The 20,382-nt window shown below is 34.9% G+C and overlaps 1 protein-coding gene across 5 annotated transcripts in view; it reads left to right on the top strand.

Annotated features, from left to right (window-relative positions):
- The window catches only part of Ugp2 (UDP-glucose pyrophosphorylase 2), a 53,862-nt gene that overhangs the window by 6,624 nt on the left and 26,856 nt on the right, over positions 1–20,382 (top strand). For all 5 annotated transcript variants that reach the window (XM_077105254.1, XM_076832501.1, XM_076832500.2 and 2 more), the window contains exons 2-3: positions 8,769–8,896; positions 9,695–9,802. In XM_077105254.1, coding sequence (XP_076961369.1) covers positions 8,783–8,896; positions 9,695–9,802 — 222 coding nt within the window. In that variant the 5' untranslated portion in view covers positions 8,769–8,782. The remainder of the gene's footprint in view (positions 1–8,768; positions 8,897–9,694; positions 9,803–20,382) is intronic.

A 20,382-nucleotide genomic window follows, 5' to 3' on the forward strand; every position in this document is an offset into this window, starting at 1 on the left:
TCACCTTTGAAAATGAGAGTTAGCTATACTATCTTTCTATAAGCTGTTGATTCTGATATTATTTATATCATTGAAGAAAAGGGTATTTATATCATTGCATTTATACCATTGGAGTAAATTCCAACAATACTAAAAAAAAACACCAACTTTTATGGGAGGTTCTTTGAGGGTTTGGAATTTAATATGGGCTTAGAAATGTGATTTATTTACTACCGTTTTGATTGCTTTGGGTTCTTTAGACACTGGAAGTTTTCTAAAGACTGTTGCCCTTTTTATATAACCTATAATTTCCTCCCTAAAATATCTTATTTTGAACTTGCAGTAATACTGTTGGAATTGTGGACATCTTGGTCATAGTAATTTGGTAAATGGCCCTGGGCATAGTGACTATTAATTGAAACCATATTTCTTAGATCTCTAAAATTCTACTGGGCATGTATCTTTCTATTAATAACTTATTAAGTTCTTGGGATATTGGCTTCCTGAGCTATTGAAAGAAAATTAAACTTTGTTTTTTGATTAGGCACCTTTTATGGAAAGGAAATAATACTCCATTTAAAAACTGTTTCCCAGTACTCTTGATTGGTGATGCAGGCATCTCTTTTAGTTTGTTGTAAAGAATTGTCTGGGACTCAAATTCTGCCTCTGCCAATAGTTCCATTGTTTATTTTTCTCAGTCATTGCCAAAAGAAATTGATTGTGCCCCCAAACCATTTTGACAATTAAGGATTGTTTTTGAGAACCATGGAGAAGTTGGCTGTGTTATATAAGTTAACTTACATGAACAACACAATGTTTCATTTTCCCCAAAACATTTCTAGATTTTTTTGTTAGTTTTTCCTATGTAAGTCAAGAGAGTTTTCCTGTTTCTCTTTGAGTTCACTTTTATCTTAAAACAAAAAAATCCATTATACTCATGGACCTGAAATAGTCATAATGTGCTTAGTTTACTTTTTCACTTGCTAGTCATCAAATTGTAGAAGATTATTTTATTTTTTTAATATTTTTATTTTAGATGTTGATGGACCTTTATTTTTATTCATTTATTTATATGCGGTGCTAAGAATGGAACCCAGTGCCTAACACATGCTAGGCAAGTGCTCTACCATTGAGCCACAACTCCGGCCCCTAGAACACTATTTTAGTGGTCGTGTTTTTTAACACTAGCTTCACTTGCTCCTTGGCCACAACGACCTGCAGACAAAGTGATTGAATTTGTTTTTTCTAGTTGCTGACCTGGCAGAAGCTAATGTGGCATTTCATTTGGGTTATACATCTGCTTAGAATTTTAAAACTTCCAAAGAGTATAGGCAAATGGAATAACAAAGATATATGCACTATTTTGGATTCACGTTTGTAATAAAATATTTATAAAGTGCAGAAAAGCTTTTTTTGATTTTTTTTTTTCTCTCATTGCTCAGAAAACAAAAAATATTTAAGGAAAAGTCGAACATAAGATGCAGTAAGAGAATGCTTATTCTAATTTGTGATATTAATGTCACATGGTAACTTCATGTCACGTAATAACTTAACGTACTAATCATAGTTGAGTTTTAATTCAGATTTGGTGGCATACACCTGGAGGTAGTAAAGACACTGTAAAGAGGAGAGACCTTCTGCCAGTAAAAGGAGAAGCAGGCGCCAGGCAACAGGGCTTGGCTTTCCAGTTTGGCACTGCCACTGTTGTTCTTAGGCAAATCTGCATCTCCGGCCCCCTGTTTCTTCTTCCCCACAATAAGAAATTGGATTCACTGACTTTAAAGCCCTTTTAAACTTAAAAGTTTTATCTAATGCACATAAATTAAGTTATAGAGCAACCAATTAATTCTTTAGTCCTTGGTGGTGATTTTATATTGTACCTCTTTTCCTTCTCAACAAATGAGTGTGATAGTACCCTTGTTGTGACTTTTTTACCGATTGAACTTAATAATTATTTAACAAATCTCTTCTGTTTTCCAAAAGTGATATTTTCTTTATTTCTGAGATTTAAAAAATATTTTAGTTGTATATAGACATAATACCTTTATTTTTTTAAAAGAAATTGGTGCCATTTTTTATGTGATGCTGAGTATCAAACCACTGAGCTACAACCCAGCCATTTTTTTGAGATTTTTAAGAACTAATTCTTTTGCATGAAAGCATGGTTAGTCTTAATTATTAATGGGAAGTCTGGTTTATGTATCAATTGTGACAGTTTTTAAAATAAGTTTTTGTTTTGGATGTTGAATAAGGTAAGCAATGTGTGATTAGCAAAAAAACAAAAACAAAAAAAGAAAACCAAACTTGATTAGTGCATAGTTCTGCATGTTCAGTGCTATACCAGTTCTAAAAGCCTGATATTCTATAGTTGTTATCAAAAAGCATTTACTAAGCATTCATATGGAGTTTTTTCTCATTTTTTTTCCCTCCTGTATCTCTTTTTCAATGAGGAACTTGTTTCTCCAAAGTTCTTTGTTGAACTTATACTCTTGTGGCTCACTGGCCAGAATCATATTGTTTCCTGCTTAAACTAATCACTAGGAGGGCTTTAGACCAACCTGGGCCTGGTGCCGTCTTCGAAACACATGGACTTTGGGGAATATAGTAGATTACAGAGAGTATTGGGACAGGAAAAAGTACAAGGAACACGGTTTCTATAAACATTAAAATAAATGGAATATAATCTTTATCAGAGCTACTCAAAGCAGTACTGGCAATGTATGCTTATTTGAAATGCATATTCTCCCTACCTCACACCTACTGAGTCAGCATCTTTGGGAGCTTGCCTAGGAATCTGTGTTTTAACAAGCCCTTCAGATGTTTTGTGTGCAAATTAAAGTTTTTGAAGCACTATTCAAGAAGTCACAAAAAAAGTAGGAAATTGCAGCTTTTGATCATTTTTATAGCACTTTCATTAGTTTTAGTTACTGGAAAAGGTACTTCAGCCTTGCTTTTAAAGATGCCTAGATAAGGAATTTGTATTTATTTCAGTAGGCCCTGAAAATCCCATCAAATGAGGAAGAGAAGTGATTTGATGAGGATCAATAGATTCTATTATGACACCACCGGATTAGAGCAGTAGGCAACTGGTTAAAAAGCTGTTGTACAATAGTAGACAGATTAGTGAGAAAATGTTTTTTGTCATGACCAGGAAAGTGAAAATGCTAGAGGAATTAAAGTACTAGTAATGGAAATGGAAAGCAGTGAATGGAATTGTAATGATTCATTTAGAATATTTTGGTGTTTGGTTGTAATGTGTAGGGAAAGCAGGGAAGAACCAACTTTGTGACTAAGGTTTCAACCCAGGTGACTAGGAGAATGTAAGTGCTGTGGATAGCAAGAAGTGAAATTTAATTTGAATGATGAGTGGTGTTCTGGATAAACATAAAGTTGAGTTTGAGGTACCCAGCAAGGTATCCAGGTGCAAAAGATATAGAAGATGGTAGGGAAGGTGAGCCTGGAGCTCAGGAGAAAAGTTGGGATGAGGGGCACGTATTTGAGGATCATCAATAAGAAGATTGGTGAGGGAATAACTGAGGAAAAAATGGTCTGGGGACAGAATCTTAGGAAACCCAGGGAGTAGGAGAATAAAGAGGGAGCCAGTTATGGAAACTGAGACCTGGGCAGAGAGGTAAAAGAAGATGTAAGATAATATTGATTAATAGAACTCAAAGAAGAACTTTCCTAGGGAGAATAGTTACAGGTAATTGAGTTTGAAGGACTGAAGTCAGCCAAGAAGCTGATTGTAAATCTAGTTAGTATATTCCTCAAGTTTTATTCATGGCTGTTTCCAGTTGCCATTATACTTCTGAAGTGTTGTTTATTTGTATCACGAGTCATTTCCTGGTTTAAGATTAAGTTGGCTCTCTAATTCTCTGACTTCAAGTACCTCTCAGTGTGGACTTCCAAGAAAGGTTTAGGACTGATGAGACCTCATGAGTGGTGAGAGGTAGCCTGAGTGTGGCTCTACTACCTTTTGTTGATTTTAGTGTTTTTCTGTGGTTTCTCCATGGACCTGGTATCCTGCAACTAGCTTGTTAGGGTGAGAAAAGAAGTATATTGTGTATACTTCTGAGTTGCTGAAGTGCAGGGAATGAATTAAGAAACAAAAAGAATCACTTGTCAGATTGAATGTCAATGTCTCCTCTTGCTTTCTTCCAGTTTTTTCTTTCTGGATCTTCCCCTACTCCCACCCCCGCAGTTGGAGAGCAAAAAGTCTGTGATGTTGAAATTTTAGTTCTGTGAACAAGGAAGAATTAAGAAATTTGGGGTGGGGGAGGGTAAGAAAAGGGTGGTAAAAACAATTCTGTCTTTTTTTATATGAAATTGAAGTGTGATGAAATCAACCAAGGTAAGTCTAGTAAACCTAGTTTTATGTGATGGGGAGTTAGATCTGTTAATTGAATATAAGAAGAGATTCTCCTATAAATGCTTCTGGAGGAGAGTGGTTTTTAGGAATTTTATGTCAAAAATTAGAGCCAGAACAAGGGAAAAAAGGAACAGGGTATTTTTACTCACTGTGGTAGAATGGGCTCAGGAAAAAAAAAAAATCTTTCTTTTAGGGCTCCAACATTAGCCTTCTCTGTGACCTTGCATAAGTCATCTATTTTCAGCCTCAGTTTCTTCATCTGTAAAATGAGGAGGGTAGATTAGTTGCTCCCTCTCATATCTAAAAATATTTTGATTTATTCTAAGGTAATAAAATGTTTGGCTTTTAATCCACTTTCTTAAGTCATGGAGAATCAATTATATTTTGCTAGGAAGTGAGGAGGGACAAGAACACTTTCTGAGGTTTGAAATCTTGAATTATTCAGGGCATTCTTTAGTTGACCTTCCCTTGGAAACACAACTGTGTAGCCAGAAGTGTAACCTGAGATATTAAATCCAAGAAAGTTTCTAAGTTCTGTCTTTTTTTTTGCTACCAGAAATTCCAGACTTTTAAAAATACAGGATGGGTAGGGAAGATGCAAAGGGAAATGGTTTCTCTGTTTTGTGTCCAGGTGCTTAAGATAGTTACTCTTGTTTCTTAAGCACTCTTTGTTATTCTTTACTCTTGAATATTCTTTATTCCTTAAAAGACCTTTCTTTTTCTTTAATCACTAGGAAAAGAACTTCATAATAGCACTTTGCCTAGGGTAAGGGGAGTGAAACTGGAACAGAATGGGATTGAAGAGGTGACATGCTTGTGGTTTTTTTTTTTTTTTTTTTTTTGTTATATAAGCTGATTTTATTTGTAAACTGTGTAGAAAGAATGTACTGTTATGCATTTGGTGCTTATCAAACAAATGGGAAAAATAAAGGCTAGGGATGTTTCTTAAATTTTATTCTCCCCCATCCTTACATGGGATGGGGGAGAATAAAATTTAAGAAACAAAACTGGGGATGGAACTCAAGGATGCTCTATTGCTGAGCTACATCCCCAACCCTTTTTGTTGTTTATTTGGAGACAGGGTCTTGCCAAGTTTCTTGGGCTGGTCTGGAAATTGGGATTCTCCTGCCTTAGCTATCCAGGTCAGTGGGATTATAGGCAAATGCCACCATGCCTGACTTATGTGTCTGAAGATTGAACCTGCTATGGTTGGCAAAGATCACAGATGGTATTAATGTGAGTCTTTCAGCCAGTCATTCTTTTTTAAAAATTCCTTTTAGATATACATAACAGTAGAGTGTGTTTTGACATATTATACATAATGGATTATATTCTAATTAGGATACCATTCTTGTGGTTGATTATGTATGATGTGGAGTTTCACTGGTGGTGTATTCATATATGAACATAGGAAAGTTATGGCTGATTCATTCTACTGTCTTTCCTATTCCTATCCCCCTTCCCATCCTTCATTCCTCTTTGTTTAATCCACTGAACTTCTATCTCCCTCTTCCATTGTGTGTTAGCATCCACATATCAGAGAGAACATTCAACCTTTGTTTTTTTGGAATTGGCTGTTTCATTTAGCATGATAGTCTCCAGATCCATCCATTTACAGGCAAAAGTCATAAAGCCTTTTTTTTTTTTTTTTTTTTAAATTCAGCCACCTATTTTAAGCTTGCTTGACAGTGACATAGTAAGTTCTGTGTATTTTCGCCTTAGGCTATTGTCCTGCACAGGGAGCCTCTAGAGTTGTTTTTAACTGTCCTCATTTAGACAAATCTCAAATAGCTACTTTAGTTATTTTTAAACTTTGCAGTACATTTGGTTTTATCTTGTCTGGCATATTCCCAGAGTTTAAGTAAGCTAAATGTTTCCATCACTATTTTTTAGGAATGTGACTTAATGCTGGCCTGCATCTGTAGCTTCAGCAACAAAACAGCAAGCCTATAGATGTCTTTGAGTCTAACAAAAAACCCACAGTTTAAAAATAATTGTATAGTTATTTCTTGATTTATTTTAATTGATCTGTGACCCAGACTCAAGTAATTCATGTTTTTTAATGTAGAAATTTTTCTTCCCTATATTTAGATTTTTTCAAATTATTTTACAAATATTAATATGAGAATTGACTTAGAACTGAGGAAGAGTCATCCCAGATACACACGAGCATACGGGTAGGAGACTAATATGTGGCAAATTTTAAATTACCACTAAGTCTGCCTAGGGATAAACATGCATGGGTGATGTCAAGTTAACTCTAGTTTTAACCATATTGTAGTAGTTTTAATTACTAGTCGTAGTTTATACAAATGTGCTCATCCATTGTCATAGGTTTTTACAGATTATAACCAAATTGTTACTTGTCAAAACATATCTGTAGGTTGTTTATGGAACACACATGAAGTATAGTGCCTCTTACCTCCCAGAGAAGTTATTTATGAACCACAGTTTCTTGGGTCATGTTGGCAATTTTACTGGTATGTTTGTGATTTTCTGTTACACAGAAAATAGCTATTTTAAGGTTGAATTGTATACTGTCACCACATTTCCTTGGATTTTTTTCTCTTTGGTTTTAATATGATGAAAAATATACATAAAATATTTTTCAAGAGCCATGTTAGCTATGTCATTTGTTAATGTTTTTACATATTTGGGGAAGGTAGAGGCTCTCTATTTTAAGTAAATTACCCCAGGAGTTATGTAGCTTACTAATGTCTGCTCTCAAAAATATCTTAAATACTGATTGTTTTGGCTTTAATTCTATGTAAATGTTTCCTTCTTCTGTCTAGATAATAAATGAAAGAATTTATAGTGTGGGAATGTATAAGGGGACAAAATTTTTAGCCTTATGGAGTTTTGATTCCGCTACATTAACCACTATTGTAGACATCACTAGCTGAAATGGGGAGGGGTAGATCATAAATGGATTGTCCCTTATATTTTATGAGAGGTTGACAGGATGATTACTCTAGAGATAGTAAAGTGTATAAAACAACTTGTGTTGGCATTTTTCTCAAAAAGTATTTGGGCCTGGGGTGTTTTCTTTTTATGTATTTTTCTACTATTTTTGTTTGTATTAATATAAAAGGCATTTCTTTGCCTTTTTGAGTTCCATCTGTCATGGAGTTGCCCAGCTATGCCAAAAGCCCTGATAGTCTTTTTTTTTTTAGTTATAGATGGACAGAATGCCTTTATTTTATTTGTTTATTTTTTTTTAATGTGGTGCTGAGGATTGAACCAAGTGCCTCATGGATGCTAGGCAAGTGCTCTGCCAATAATCTACAGCCCCAGCCCTCTGATAGTCTTGACACAGAAAAACAATGAGACAAGTCTTGACTGAAATTGGGGACCAGAAAGGGGCAGGCATATCTGTGCCCTTCTCCTTTTAAAGTAAAAATATTGATGCATGGAAATAGAGGCACCTTAGAATTGCCAGTGTCTCTCAAGAGGTGGTTCTTTAGTGGGGAATGTGAAACTGGAGTGGGTTCCACTTCTAAAATGGGAAGAATTCCTTCAAATTTTTCATCTTGACTAGAGAAGAGAAGGGAGGAGTCTTCTGCTTCTGTGAAATTGCTAAACTACTTCAGCTCTCTTATTAAGGCAGTATTTCTGTTAAGGACATATTCTATAAAAGATGCCCTTATTAGCTAGGTGCAGTGGTGCATGCTTGTAATCCCAGCAACTCAGAGGCTGAGACAGGAGGATGAGGATGGCAAGTTCAAGGACAGCCTCAGCAACTTATCGAGGCTCTAAACAAAACAAAACAAAACTGGATCTGGGGTTGTAACTCAGTGGGAAAGCATCCCTTGGTTCAATCCCCAGTACCAGAAAAACAAAACAGAACAAAACCCTTATTAATGTCATTCCAGTTGTTTTGATCTTTTTCCAGTTTTGATGGCTAGTAGGGTAACATTAATAGAAATGAAACCATATGCTCAAATGCAAATAAATCTTTTTTCTTTTTGGGGGGTACCAGAAATTGAACTTGGGGCCACTCAACCACAAAGCCACATTCCCAGCTCTATTTTATATTTTATTCAGAGACAGAGTCTCACTGAGTTGCTTAGGGCCTCACTTTTGCTGAGGCTGGCTTTGACCTCAAGATCCTCCTTCTGAGCCACTGGGATTACAGGAGTGTGCCACCGCACCTGCAGGCAGGATAAATCTTTTTACTTTTAACTTTTTTTAACCAAACTCAAAATGTTTAATTAGTGTACCAGTTACACTGTGGTATACTACAATCAAATTTGTAGTCCTAATTAGTGACCCTGCTGAAATCATTTTGGAATATCACATGACCATAGAATTGAGCCCTTTTCATTTACTGAAATACCAGAAATAGATCCATTGTAGCTTCCCAACTATTTGAATGGCTGTCTGATTTTTCACTTTGGTGGTTTTATATTTTTGTTTTCAGATCTTAGCAAAGCAATGTCTCAAGATGGTGCCTCTCAGTTCCAAGAAGTCATTCGACAAGAGCTAGAATTATCTGTGAAAAAGGAATTAGAAAAAATACTTACCACAGCACCTTCACATGAATTTGAGGTAAGGACTCTACAGTATTTCTTGCTTCAACTGTGTACCTACTTAGTTGTTGCTGCTGCTGATTGTCTAGCTGGAAATAAGTGCAAGATGAATGATAACAAAAAAAGTTAGCATTGTTTAACCATTAAGGGTTATCAGCCTTTGCCCATAGCAAAACCATTAAGTCTTCTTTTTTTTTCAGCCTAGGAAATTTGCAAAGTCACTAAAACAATCTAAACAAAATAAATACTTTATTTACTATGTGTTTTGATGTCATTGGTAGAGAATTGGTACTAGTTCTTATTGGGAATTATGAGAAGGTAGTTTATAAATGATATATCTCCAATGCCTATTCCAAAAAGCCAATTCTAATAGAACCAAAGCTACTTTGACAGCTATTATAGAACTTTCCCAGAATTGAGATATATTTATTTCAATTTGTACTTAATGTTTTAAGGTTAGCTGTGTTTTTTTTTTCCTTTTGGCAAAAATTAATTTCCTCTTAGAAATAAAAAAACACATTGGTTAGTAATATAGAGCGCCAGTTAATTTCTCTTGAACCAAGTGGTGTTCAAATTATATGATTCTGCTGGGATGTAGAGAAGATTTTTAGCTTGTATTCCATTAAATGTGTCTCCTATTAGCTTTTTCTTTTACCCTTTTAGTTTTAAATTGGGGTGTGAAAAAAGTCTCTGCTCTACTCTAAATTCTAATAGTATAGGAATTTCATTTAAGGGTGTTTTAAATGTATCCTTCATATCTGTTTTTATTAAATATTAAGCATTCTGCTGATTGTAATAAGGACCTCTATTTTTATAGCACACTAAAAAAGATCTTGATGGATTTCGGAAGCTATTTCACAGATTTTTACAAGAAAAGGGACCTTCTGTGGATTGGGGGAAAATTCAAAGACCTCCAGAAGACTCGGTAAGTTTATAAATAAAATGTAAGAAAATTTAAGATAATTTTGCACATGGTTTATGTTTGGAGGTGGGGTAGTGTAGAGGACTTGTAAGAATTGTCACATCAGAAGTGGGGATTGCTTTGCAATATGTCCCTTCTTTTAGACCTTTTAGAGTTGCTGAACATTTCCCAAAGGCTAATCTCCCTATAATATGCTCTCTTATAACTTAACTATAAATGAGGTCATTCTTTTGCAATGTGTGTTTAGTGCAAAACATACCTTAAGAGTTTCATGTTGGTTTCCTCTTCCTTCTAAATCATTTGATTTCTTATTGCTCTGAGTCACTTAAACACTTAGATTGAAAGCATAGGGAATTTTTAAATTCTCTCTATCCTTACTTCATCTTACCTGACTCACATGAACCAACCTAGCATTCTTTTCACATATTGTATTCTCCTGCTTCTGGACTTCTGTATACATTGTTTTCTTGGAATGCCATAGTGTTTTCACCTATTAAGTCTTTTCTCATTCTTGGAGGAACAATCTAAGTGCCTGTACCTCTGTTGCTGGCCCCTAGCAGAAAGCTGCACAGAAGAGTTGTGGAACAGTAATACTGGAGATTTAAATCCTAGTTCTGCTGCTTTATCAGTTTTGTGTAAAATGAGAATAATACCAAGTGCTTTTTGTACTTGACAGGTTTCTTATGAAATTTTATTAGGATAACATGTGGAAATATGTTAAACTGTGAAACATTTTGCAGTTGGTAGTTATACATCTACCATCATGTGCACTTACAGCCTAAGTAGTGGATATTTGTGAGTGAACTGTCTTCTGTATTAGATCTTGAGGGGTGGGGTGGGGGGGCATGTGTACTGAGCAAATGTTTGTTAAATGGATATTCTAAATGAAGTGATTGTCTAAGAAACAGGTTTTATTAAACATACTGACTTTCTCCCCTTTCCTGTCAGCTCTCTTTTTTTGGGGGTACCAGGGATTGAACTTGGAGACACTCGACAACTGAGCCACATCTTCAGCCCTATTTTGTATTTTATTTAGAGATAGGGTCTTGCTGAGTTCCTTAGTGCTTCGCTTTTGCTGAGATAAAAGTAAAATAATTGTGTGTGGTTTTTCTTTTATGTGTTGGTAATCTTACATAGATTTTAAAAACAGGGTTGTTTAGAGAAAACTACTGACTAAAGTCTGCTCTACTGCCTGTGTTTGTGAAGTTTTATTGGTTCATAGGTCAACTCACTCATTTATATACTATCTATGGTGGCTTAAACTAAATGGAGACCTTCTGATATTTTTTCCTAATGAAAAAAATCTTAAATATAGTTAGTTCCCAGTTAGGAATACTTTTTTTTTTTCTTTCCATATTTGGGAAATGTCTTTCAGTTCTTTATTTTATTTTTTTGGGTACTGGGGAATGAACTCCGGGGCACTTGATCACCGAGGTACATCCCCAGCCCTATTTTGTATTTTATTTAGAAATGAGGTCTCAGTTGCTTAGGGCCTCGCTTTTTGCTGAGGCTGGCTTTGAACTCAGTGATTCTCCTCCCTCAGCCTCCTAAGCCACTGGGATTACAGGTGTATGCCACTCTGCTGGCTTTCAGTTCTTAAACTTTTAAAATTCATAACATTACTCTTTCCTATGTACTTGACAATTATAGTTAAAGTTTTTTTTAAATTTTTTTTATTTATTTTAGATCTTTGATTTCCTTGGTCTTTGATTTTTAGGTCTTATTTTTGTTTTTGGTCTTTTATTTCCTTGGTCCTAGAGAATGAATTATAATTTATTTTTCTTCTTTTAAATACTAGAAATAATGTTTTCTCCCAAAAAAGAGTAATGGGAGAATTTTTCTGGATAGGTGCAGTGTTTTAAAAAGGAACTAAAAATAGGTTCAGTCATAGTTTTAAAACTATTTGGGAGCAGGCCTAAGATTATAATATAATAAATTTAGTACTTTTTTTTTTTCCCCTTTAAATACTTATACTTTTTGCTTAGTAGTCATTCCTAACTGAAGTAACCTCACTTACCTAGTTAAGGATGGACTTGGGTCTGGAGGTGTGGTTTTTCTCATTTCTTAATTTTTGCTTGCAAGCCTGATAATTTTTTGTTTTCTTTTATATGAACTTAACCTTTTGAGCTTAAAGCCTAGGTTGAAGAAAAGCACACATTATTTGTTATTTTCGGCGTATTTTAAAGTTCAGGGTTCTTTTCTGACACTGAAAAAACTTGTCTTAGTGTATTTTGAGAGATCATGACATATAGTAGAGATCTTAAATTGAGGATTGGAAGATGCAGAAAGAAGTAGATGAATCACAATCACCTTGAGATTTTTTCCAGTTTGGTACCTCCCACCTCACTCTCCAAGAAGATTCTGATAAATTCTTTCAGAAGTCTATGCCCATGTAGTGGCCATAGTTACTGCTGGGGATATAGAATTCAATATAGAAAGAAGAAAAAATAGAAAATATATTCTGAACTTAATGATTTTATCTAGTCTTTTGTCTCTATAAAAGTGTAAATCTTCATTAAAAATATTTTTATTTTGAAGCCTACATTTTGAACATCCTTTAAAAATGTGTTCATATGGCCAGGGTACAGCTCAGTGGTAGAGTATATGCCAAGCATACTGAAGGCCCTAGGTTTGATCACCATTACCAGGAGGAGAAAAAAACTGCTTGTGATCCCATACGCATTTAATGTGGTTGGTTTTAGAATTCAGAGTCAAAAAATATTTGCTCTTCATCTTTATCATAAGCTTTTTAAGCATACACATGTGTCTCATCTGCAGTTTGTTACCAGCTTTTGCAAATAGATCTGAGAATATGATTAGTGGGTTAATATTTCTTCACCTTGCTTCTCATGTCTAGCTTTCTTTTTCTTCTCCTCAATAGATCTTCTTTCTTAGGTCTTAGAAATAGAGATAAATTTTCATTTCAAAATATAATTTTATTTAGTGAACATAGTTTTTTTTTTTTAACACTCCTCCCCCTTAAATGTAGGTGATATTTCATCTTTCTGGCCAAATAGAAATTATTGTGGGAGAACCACCATTTAGAGTGACATTCTTTATGTCAGCCTTGCATCAAAGCTGTGCATATACACACCATTATAACAGAGGATCTGTATTTTTATATATTGGCAAATTGCCAGAGTCAGACACATAGTTTTTAAATATTTTTTAAAATAATATTTTTTAATTGTAGATGGACACAATATCTTTATTTTTATGTGGTGCATAAACCCTAGTCCTGTAAATAATTTTAATTGGAACACAGCCACATTCATTTATCTCTTGTGTGTAGTTACTGTCCTGTTACAAAGGCAGAGCTGAATAGTTACCATGGAGACAGTATGGCCTATTCCAACTAAAATATTTATTATTTGACTCTTTATGGAAAGAGTTTGCTGATCCTATTTTAGTGTATTTATTTTCAGATCTTCAGTATTCTTTACTACTTTGGCTCTCAGAAAACTGACCTCACATATGCTTTTGTTGATTCAGATGAATACTTTTTAGGTAAAAATATTTTTCATAAATATTAGAATGAAGGGCATATTTAAAGATAGGCATTGAAATTTTATGATATCACATTTTGCTCACTTTTGCTCTAAGTGAGCACATAAATGTTTTGGAAAAAAAAGGGCCACTGAGTCCATATTTTGAGTATGTTGAAGAAACAAGTTTATGGAATTATGGATAATACTCTGCCCTAACTTTGTGAATATTAAATAAATGAATGTTAAATAGTCATGATTATTTTGAGATTTAGCTACACACACAAAAGAAAGTTAAAAATATATATTAAGCAGGTATATACCTGTGATCCCAAATAGGGAGGCTAAGTCAGGAGGATTGTAAATTGGAGGCTTGCCTGAGCGACTTATCAAGACCTGTCTCAAAATTTAAAGTGGGGATGTAGCCCAGTGGTAGGGTGTGCAAGCATATGCAAGAGTTGAATTCAGTCCCCAGTGCTGCAAAAAGTTTTTTTTTTTTTTTTTTGTGCGTGTGTGTGTGTGTGTGTGTGTGTGTTTCCAGACTGGCATAAGGAAGGACCATGTACAGCTTTCATTGTTTCCTAAAAAGTCTGTGACAGTGTTTTCATCCTCACTGAACTTCTGCATTGTGAGTGGAGAGGGTTGAGAAATACATCAAAGGTGGAAAAACTGTAGAGCCTGTTCAGGAAGGGACTGGGGCTGATTGATTCTTCTGAGCCCTAACTTAAAATCTGTTTTCATCTGGCTGGCACTGACCTCTGCTCATGATGCTTTTGCATTTCCATGAAAGATAACATTTAAAGAAGGTTTTTTCATTTATGTACAAAGGAGTAAGGGTGTCTGTGAATGGGAAGAAGTTGTATACGGTAGAGAATTGGCTTCAAGAGAATATCATACAACAGAGTGGTATTTAGTGCCAATAGATTTTTTTAGTTTTTGTTCCATAACATAAGTTTTTCTTTCTTTTGTCTGTCAGTGCAAAAATATTAAAATGTGTATGTTTGAAGGATAAGCCATTCTGAGAAAGTTAATGTACGTGTGCAGAGTACAAATACACATTATTTTTCTTCTGAAGTTACACCATGCATCTAACGTTTGAGTGTTTTCTTGGCCAAAGATCTGACGTGATAGGACACAGCATAGTTTGCTTTGAGCATGTGAAGATTTTCTAACTGTGTGGTAATGGCATTAGAGACTTGTTTTGGATGTATGTAGAAATAAAATGAAATTCCAGATGTAAAGTATGTCACAAAAAGGAATCACTGACATTTAAGAAAATGACCCTGTGGCTCAATACCAAAGAGTCTCATCTTTTCCTTGATGTAAAGTTTTAAAATAATAATGTATGAAAATACTAATGTAAGCAAATATACTAATATATTTAACAAATATTGCCAAAACTGTAATTCCCTATGTCTTGATTCAATGATGAATTAAACAGTCTTTAATTTTTTTTTCTTTCCTAGAATTATTTTCTTTCACGTGTTTTTATGTAGAACCTTTATTTCAGGAACAGTGACTTGATTAAGGAGCTGAGTTGATCTGTGATTCTTAATTCCATCTTGGTTCCTTATTTGTAATTTTACTTTAGAATCAGTGATGGTAAATATCTGAAATTCAATACCAATTCCATGTGTAAATTGAGAGACTCCAAGTATTATTATTGGACCAGTGTTTCTAATTGCTGCCTTGTGCCCAGATTTGAGGACACTCTAGTCCCACAGAATCATAGTCTTTGGAAAAATCATCGAGTGGGTATAGGTGGAAATACTGTTTTTTGAATGTTGCCATTCCTTCCACTCTACCTACTACATCATGGAGAGTCTTTCTGAACCTTTGCTTTTGTGACACAGGGCTTGTGGCTCTTCATAGAGAGAATTTTAGCATTATACCTCTGAAAGTCTATCTTTTATCTAAGTACCTTATTTGGATGAGAAAAAATATATTTGTGAATTTCTCCTATCCTACATCTTTGTTTCTGGTACAACTATGAGGGAGAGGGAATTCCTACTATCTTTACTTATTAAGGATACCCTGAACCTTTAAAAGGATTGATAATGGGAGAATTTTTATATAAAGCAAGATGAGTGGTCCATGAGTGCCGCTCATCTTTCTGCCCTGAAATTTCTTGGGGGATCTTTTACTAATTCTTTCTTTGTCTTAGATCAGATTTGAACAACTTACTATCTACTAGTACCATTTTATGCCAAGGCATATAACAGAATTTTTATGCCAAGGCATATAACAGAATGTTTATGCCAGGCATCTCAACTTGGAAGATCTTTGTAGGAATTGCAGATCCTTCAAAGATTTCTTAAAATCATAGGTCAAATTCTGTAAATGTGCATTTTTTTTCAGAGTAGATTCCCTGGCTTTCATTAGATTTTCAAAGGGGTTCGTAACCTGTAAAGGTTAAGAACTACTGTCTTAGAATCTTTTTTAAAAAAATTTTTTTTTTAAGATATTGATGGACCTTTATTTTCATTTATTTATTTATATGTGGTGCTGAGAATTGAATCCAGTGCCTCATACATGCTAGGCAAGTGCTCTACCACTAAGCCACAACCCCAGTCCCCTTGTCTTAGAATCTTATTCAAGAAACATTTATCAGGTGCCTCTCCCTGCCAGGTACTAGCTAGATGCTAGGATGACAAAAACAAGTCTTGGTGTCTGTCTGTCTGTCTGTCTGTCTCTCTCTTTTTTTTTTTTTTTTTTTTTTTTGTACCAGGGATTGAGTTGCTAAGTGCCTTGCTGAGTTGCTGAGGCTGGCTTTGAACTTATGATTCTTCTGCCTCAGCTTTCTGAGCCACTGGAATTACAGGTGTGTCACCATGCCTGGCTATTGGTCTCTTTTTAGCATTCTCTTTAGCCCCATGTTTTTGGAGGAAATGATCCAGAAACAGATGACTTCAGAACCACAGGATGAAGAGTCCACAGGGTGCTCTGGGAGACTAACTGGCATGGGGGGTTAAGAAAGACTTCATGGCATTAAGGTAGACTACTGAGGTGACCTTGAGGCAAGACTTCTCTGAGGGTAGATGGGTAATCAAAGAGAAGAAAGCTGTGAGAATAGTAGAATCTAAAAGTAACATTGTGAATGTGTAACTGATGTGATTCTGCAATTTGTATTTGGGGTAAAAATGGAAGTGCATAACTCACTTGAATCAAATGTATGAAAGATGAAAAAAAAATTAAATTAAAAAAAAAAAGTAACGTAGCTTGTTTTCTGGTGGCAGAGCATATAGTGATGTGTTGCTTCTTTGTGTCTAGAACCAGAAGAAAGGCCCTGGAGAGGACTGGAGATTACGGTTTCTGTCTGTCATTGCTGCTGCTGTCCACTCTATGTGGGTTACATGGGGCAATGTTAGAAATTGCAATTTCCACTTAAGAGAGACACTGATGGTGGAAGGTTGGAACAATAAATTTTCTTTAATAGAACCATTCTTTTTGTATCTAAAGCAACTATTAGATATTGCATCATTTTAAGACATGGTACATAAAAGATGTTTTTGTTTTTATTGGTGATAAATGAATTACATAAGGTTAATCAGCATTTTAGCTATTAATAACTTTTAAATGTCAGAATTATTGAGGTATAATTTATATATAGTAAAGATTTTCCTCTTCAGTGTACATTTTTATGAATTTTGGCAAATGTATACAGTTATTAGCCTCCACAATTAACATACAGAACTATATCATCACCTCAGTATTTCCCTTGTGTGCCTTTTAAGTGTACTTCTTCTTTATAGGTTTCTGGTTCCACTTTGCCTCTTCTCTTAAACACACAAGCTAAGTAAATATGTATCTTGCTAAAATATTGCCTTTCCTTCATTCAGACTTCTAAGAAAGGGGTCAGCCTAGCCTCCACCCTCAGTTTTATCATCTGTATCTTTCTCTTAGCCTTTTGACTCCCCACTCTTCCATATAACTTTATTTTTACAGCCTCTGCCCTTTTCCCCCTTCCAAACCTTCTACTTTCTAGGACTGCTCCCATAATATGAATTATATAATTAAACTCACAATGTACTTTACATTAATCACTGGCTATTCCGTACCTTAGTTTAAAGCTAGTATACAGCATAAACAGGATTATGTAGAGGCCTCATTTTTATTTTTTAGAGTATTTAGGATTATTACAATTATTTTGCATCCTTTCTTGTTCACAGGTAGGCCAACAGGAAGGTTGCCTTATAGGAAAGATGCAAGGTGATTTTAGTAAAGAGCCTGGGAGATTGTAACATGAATATGCTGGCATTAGGACCTTCCATTCTTTTAACATTCTTTCCAATTCCTTAGGTCATCTACCTTTGTCTTTCTTTTTTTTTTTTTTTTTTTTTTTTTTTAAATTAATTTTTATTGTAGGTTGTTCAAAACATTACATAGTTCTTGATATATCATAATTCACACTTTGATTCAAGTGGGATATGAACTCCCATTTTTACCCCATATACAGATTGCAGAATCACATCAGTTGCACATTGATTTACATATTGCCATTCTGGAGTCTGTTGTATTCTGCTGCCTTTCCCATCCTCCACTATCCCCCCTCCCCCCTCCCCTCCCCTCTTCTCTCTCTACCCCCTCTACTGTAATTCATTTCTCCCCCTTATATTTTCCCTCCTTTCCCCTCACTTCCTCTTGTATGTAATTTTGTATACCCCTGAGGGTCTCCTTCCATTTACATGCAATTTCCCTTCTCTCTCCCTTTCCCTCCCACCTCTCATCCCTGTTTAATGTTAATCTTCTTCTCATGCTCTTCTTCCCTACTCTGTTCTTAGTAACTCTCCTTATATCAAAGAAGACATTTGGCATTTGTTTTTAAGGGATTGGCTAGCTTCACTTAGCATAATCTGCTCTAATGCCATCCATTTCCCTCCAAATTCTATGATTTTGTCATTTCTTAATGCAGAGTAATACTCCATTGTGTATAAATGCCACATTTTTTTTATCCATTCGTCTATTGAAGGGCATCTAGGTTGGTTCCACAGTCTTGCTATTGTGAATTGTGCTGCTATGAACATGGATGTAGCAGTGTCCCTATAGTGTGCTCTTTTTAGGTCTTTAGGGAATAGACCGAGTAGTGGAATAGCTGGATCAAATGGTGGTTCCATTCCGAGCTTTCCAAGAAATCTCCATACTCAAGTGGAATGTTCTTTGAAAACTACCACCCTAGCTGATAAGAATATAGGCCAAATGCCTCATGAGGTTGTTTTATGACCTCAGCTCTGACATCTATAAAAGGATGATGAAAGATACTGTTTGTAGTGTTTGAATTTTTTTTCTTCTGTGTTTATTATTTTCATCTATTGCAGTTAAAAAAAATCCAGAAGTCTTTGAAATTTCTATAATTTCTATTAAAAGCTCTACAGTTAGGTTCAGGGAACATTTGGTAACATGTCTTCACATTTGCCTTTTACTTTGTAGGATCACTTGTAGGATCTGTAAACACTTTTTAATTTATTTCTTGTTTTTTTCTGCCGGTTCTTTTTTTGGGGGGAGGTGTACTGGAGATTGAACTCCGGGGCATTCAGCCACAGAGCCACATCCCGAGCCCTGTTTTGTATGTTAGAGACAAGGTCTCACTGAGTTGTTTAGGACCTCATTAAGTTCCTTTTTGCCTCAGCCTCAAGAGCTGCTGGGATTACAGGCATGTGCCACCATGTCTGGCTTTTCTGCCAGTTCTTTGTTGTCATTGTTCTCTAGTTCACCAAGTTTAGTTTTTTTTTTTTTTTTTCGGTGGTGCGGGGGAGGATATTAGAATCTTACATCTTTTCAGCATTTTGGAAATTGCTACAGTTTTTAATGGGGGAACATAATTTTTAGTAGGAGGACATTTGGTTTGAGAGTTTGGCAAAAATACAAGAGTAAGAAATAGTTCTGTAAGTAGATGAACATATAACTGAATAAATGAGAAGCAATTTACAGTGTGTTTTAAAATAAACAATTTTAGAATTGTTTATTAACTGAAAAAGTTGCAAAGATATTTTCTTTTAGCTATAAATGTTACAGAGCTATCCAAGTTAATTTTTGTTACCTGTGTCCCATTTTAAAATCTTCTGCTGAGTCAAAAGAAGCACAGATAATTATTGAAGGTACTGATAGAATTTTTTTTTCCAAGTTCAAACTGAATTACATAAAAGATAGCTTAGAAGAAACATGAAAGTGCCAGAAGGTTATCTATGGCTAGATTAAATATGGAAGAAGGTGGAAGAAGGCCATTTAACAGATTTCTATTTATAAATGGGCTTATTTAAGACTGGTGTCTTCATTGTATATAGTTCTAAAGCCCTTGGGAGATTAGAATATATTCCATTATTTCAAGAAACACCATTTCAAAGATTTTTATTTTGATTTGCTTTTAATGAAGCAAAGGGTTAAGTATTTTAAATTTTAATTAAATTTTTTTTTTTGGCATTGCTAGGGATCATACCTAGTGCCTTGCTCATGCTAGGCAAGTGTTCTGCCTCTGAGCTACATCCCAGCCTGATATTTTTTTTTAAAAAAAGACTTTGTAAAGACCTGTGTATGCAAAACTGTTTTATAGTTAGTGATAATCACCAATATTAGGGTGCTTTATATATCAGGCATTGTACTAAATGCTTTATGTTCTTGACCTCATTTAATATTCACAGCACAGCTGGAAAGTAAGCCTTTTATTATACTCACTTTACAAAAGAAGAAACTGAAGTTCAGAGTAACTTGCTTAAGAGATGGAGTCCTGATATGAATTATGTAGGTTGTCAGACTTCAAAGACCTGTTCTTGGATATCCTTTACTAACAATAAAGGAGATCTTTATCTCTAGTGCATACAATGTGGCATATTTTATGTGTTTATTAACAACTTTAATAATAATAGCAGCAAACATTTATTCAGTATTAATGTGCTAAGCATTGTTCTCCACATGTATTTCCTTAATATGATCCTCAAACAACTCTAGAGCCAATATTCCTATTTCACAATGAGAGACTGAGCCTGGGAGGGATTGAGTTACCCATGTAAGTTTCCTTGCTAGCTAGAGTTTAGGCCCAAATTTGCCTAAACCCAGACTCTTAAGCACTATGGTATGTTGCCATTAAGTTTTGAAAGGAACTTG

This window comes from Callospermophilus lateralis, chromosome 14, assembly GCF_048772815.1.
Source record: "Callospermophilus lateralis isolate mCalLat2 chromosome 14, mCalLat2.hap1, whole genome shotgun sequence".
Lineage (NCBI taxonomy): Eukaryota > Metazoa > Chordata > Mammalia > Rodentia > Sciuridae > Callospermophilus > Callospermophilus lateralis.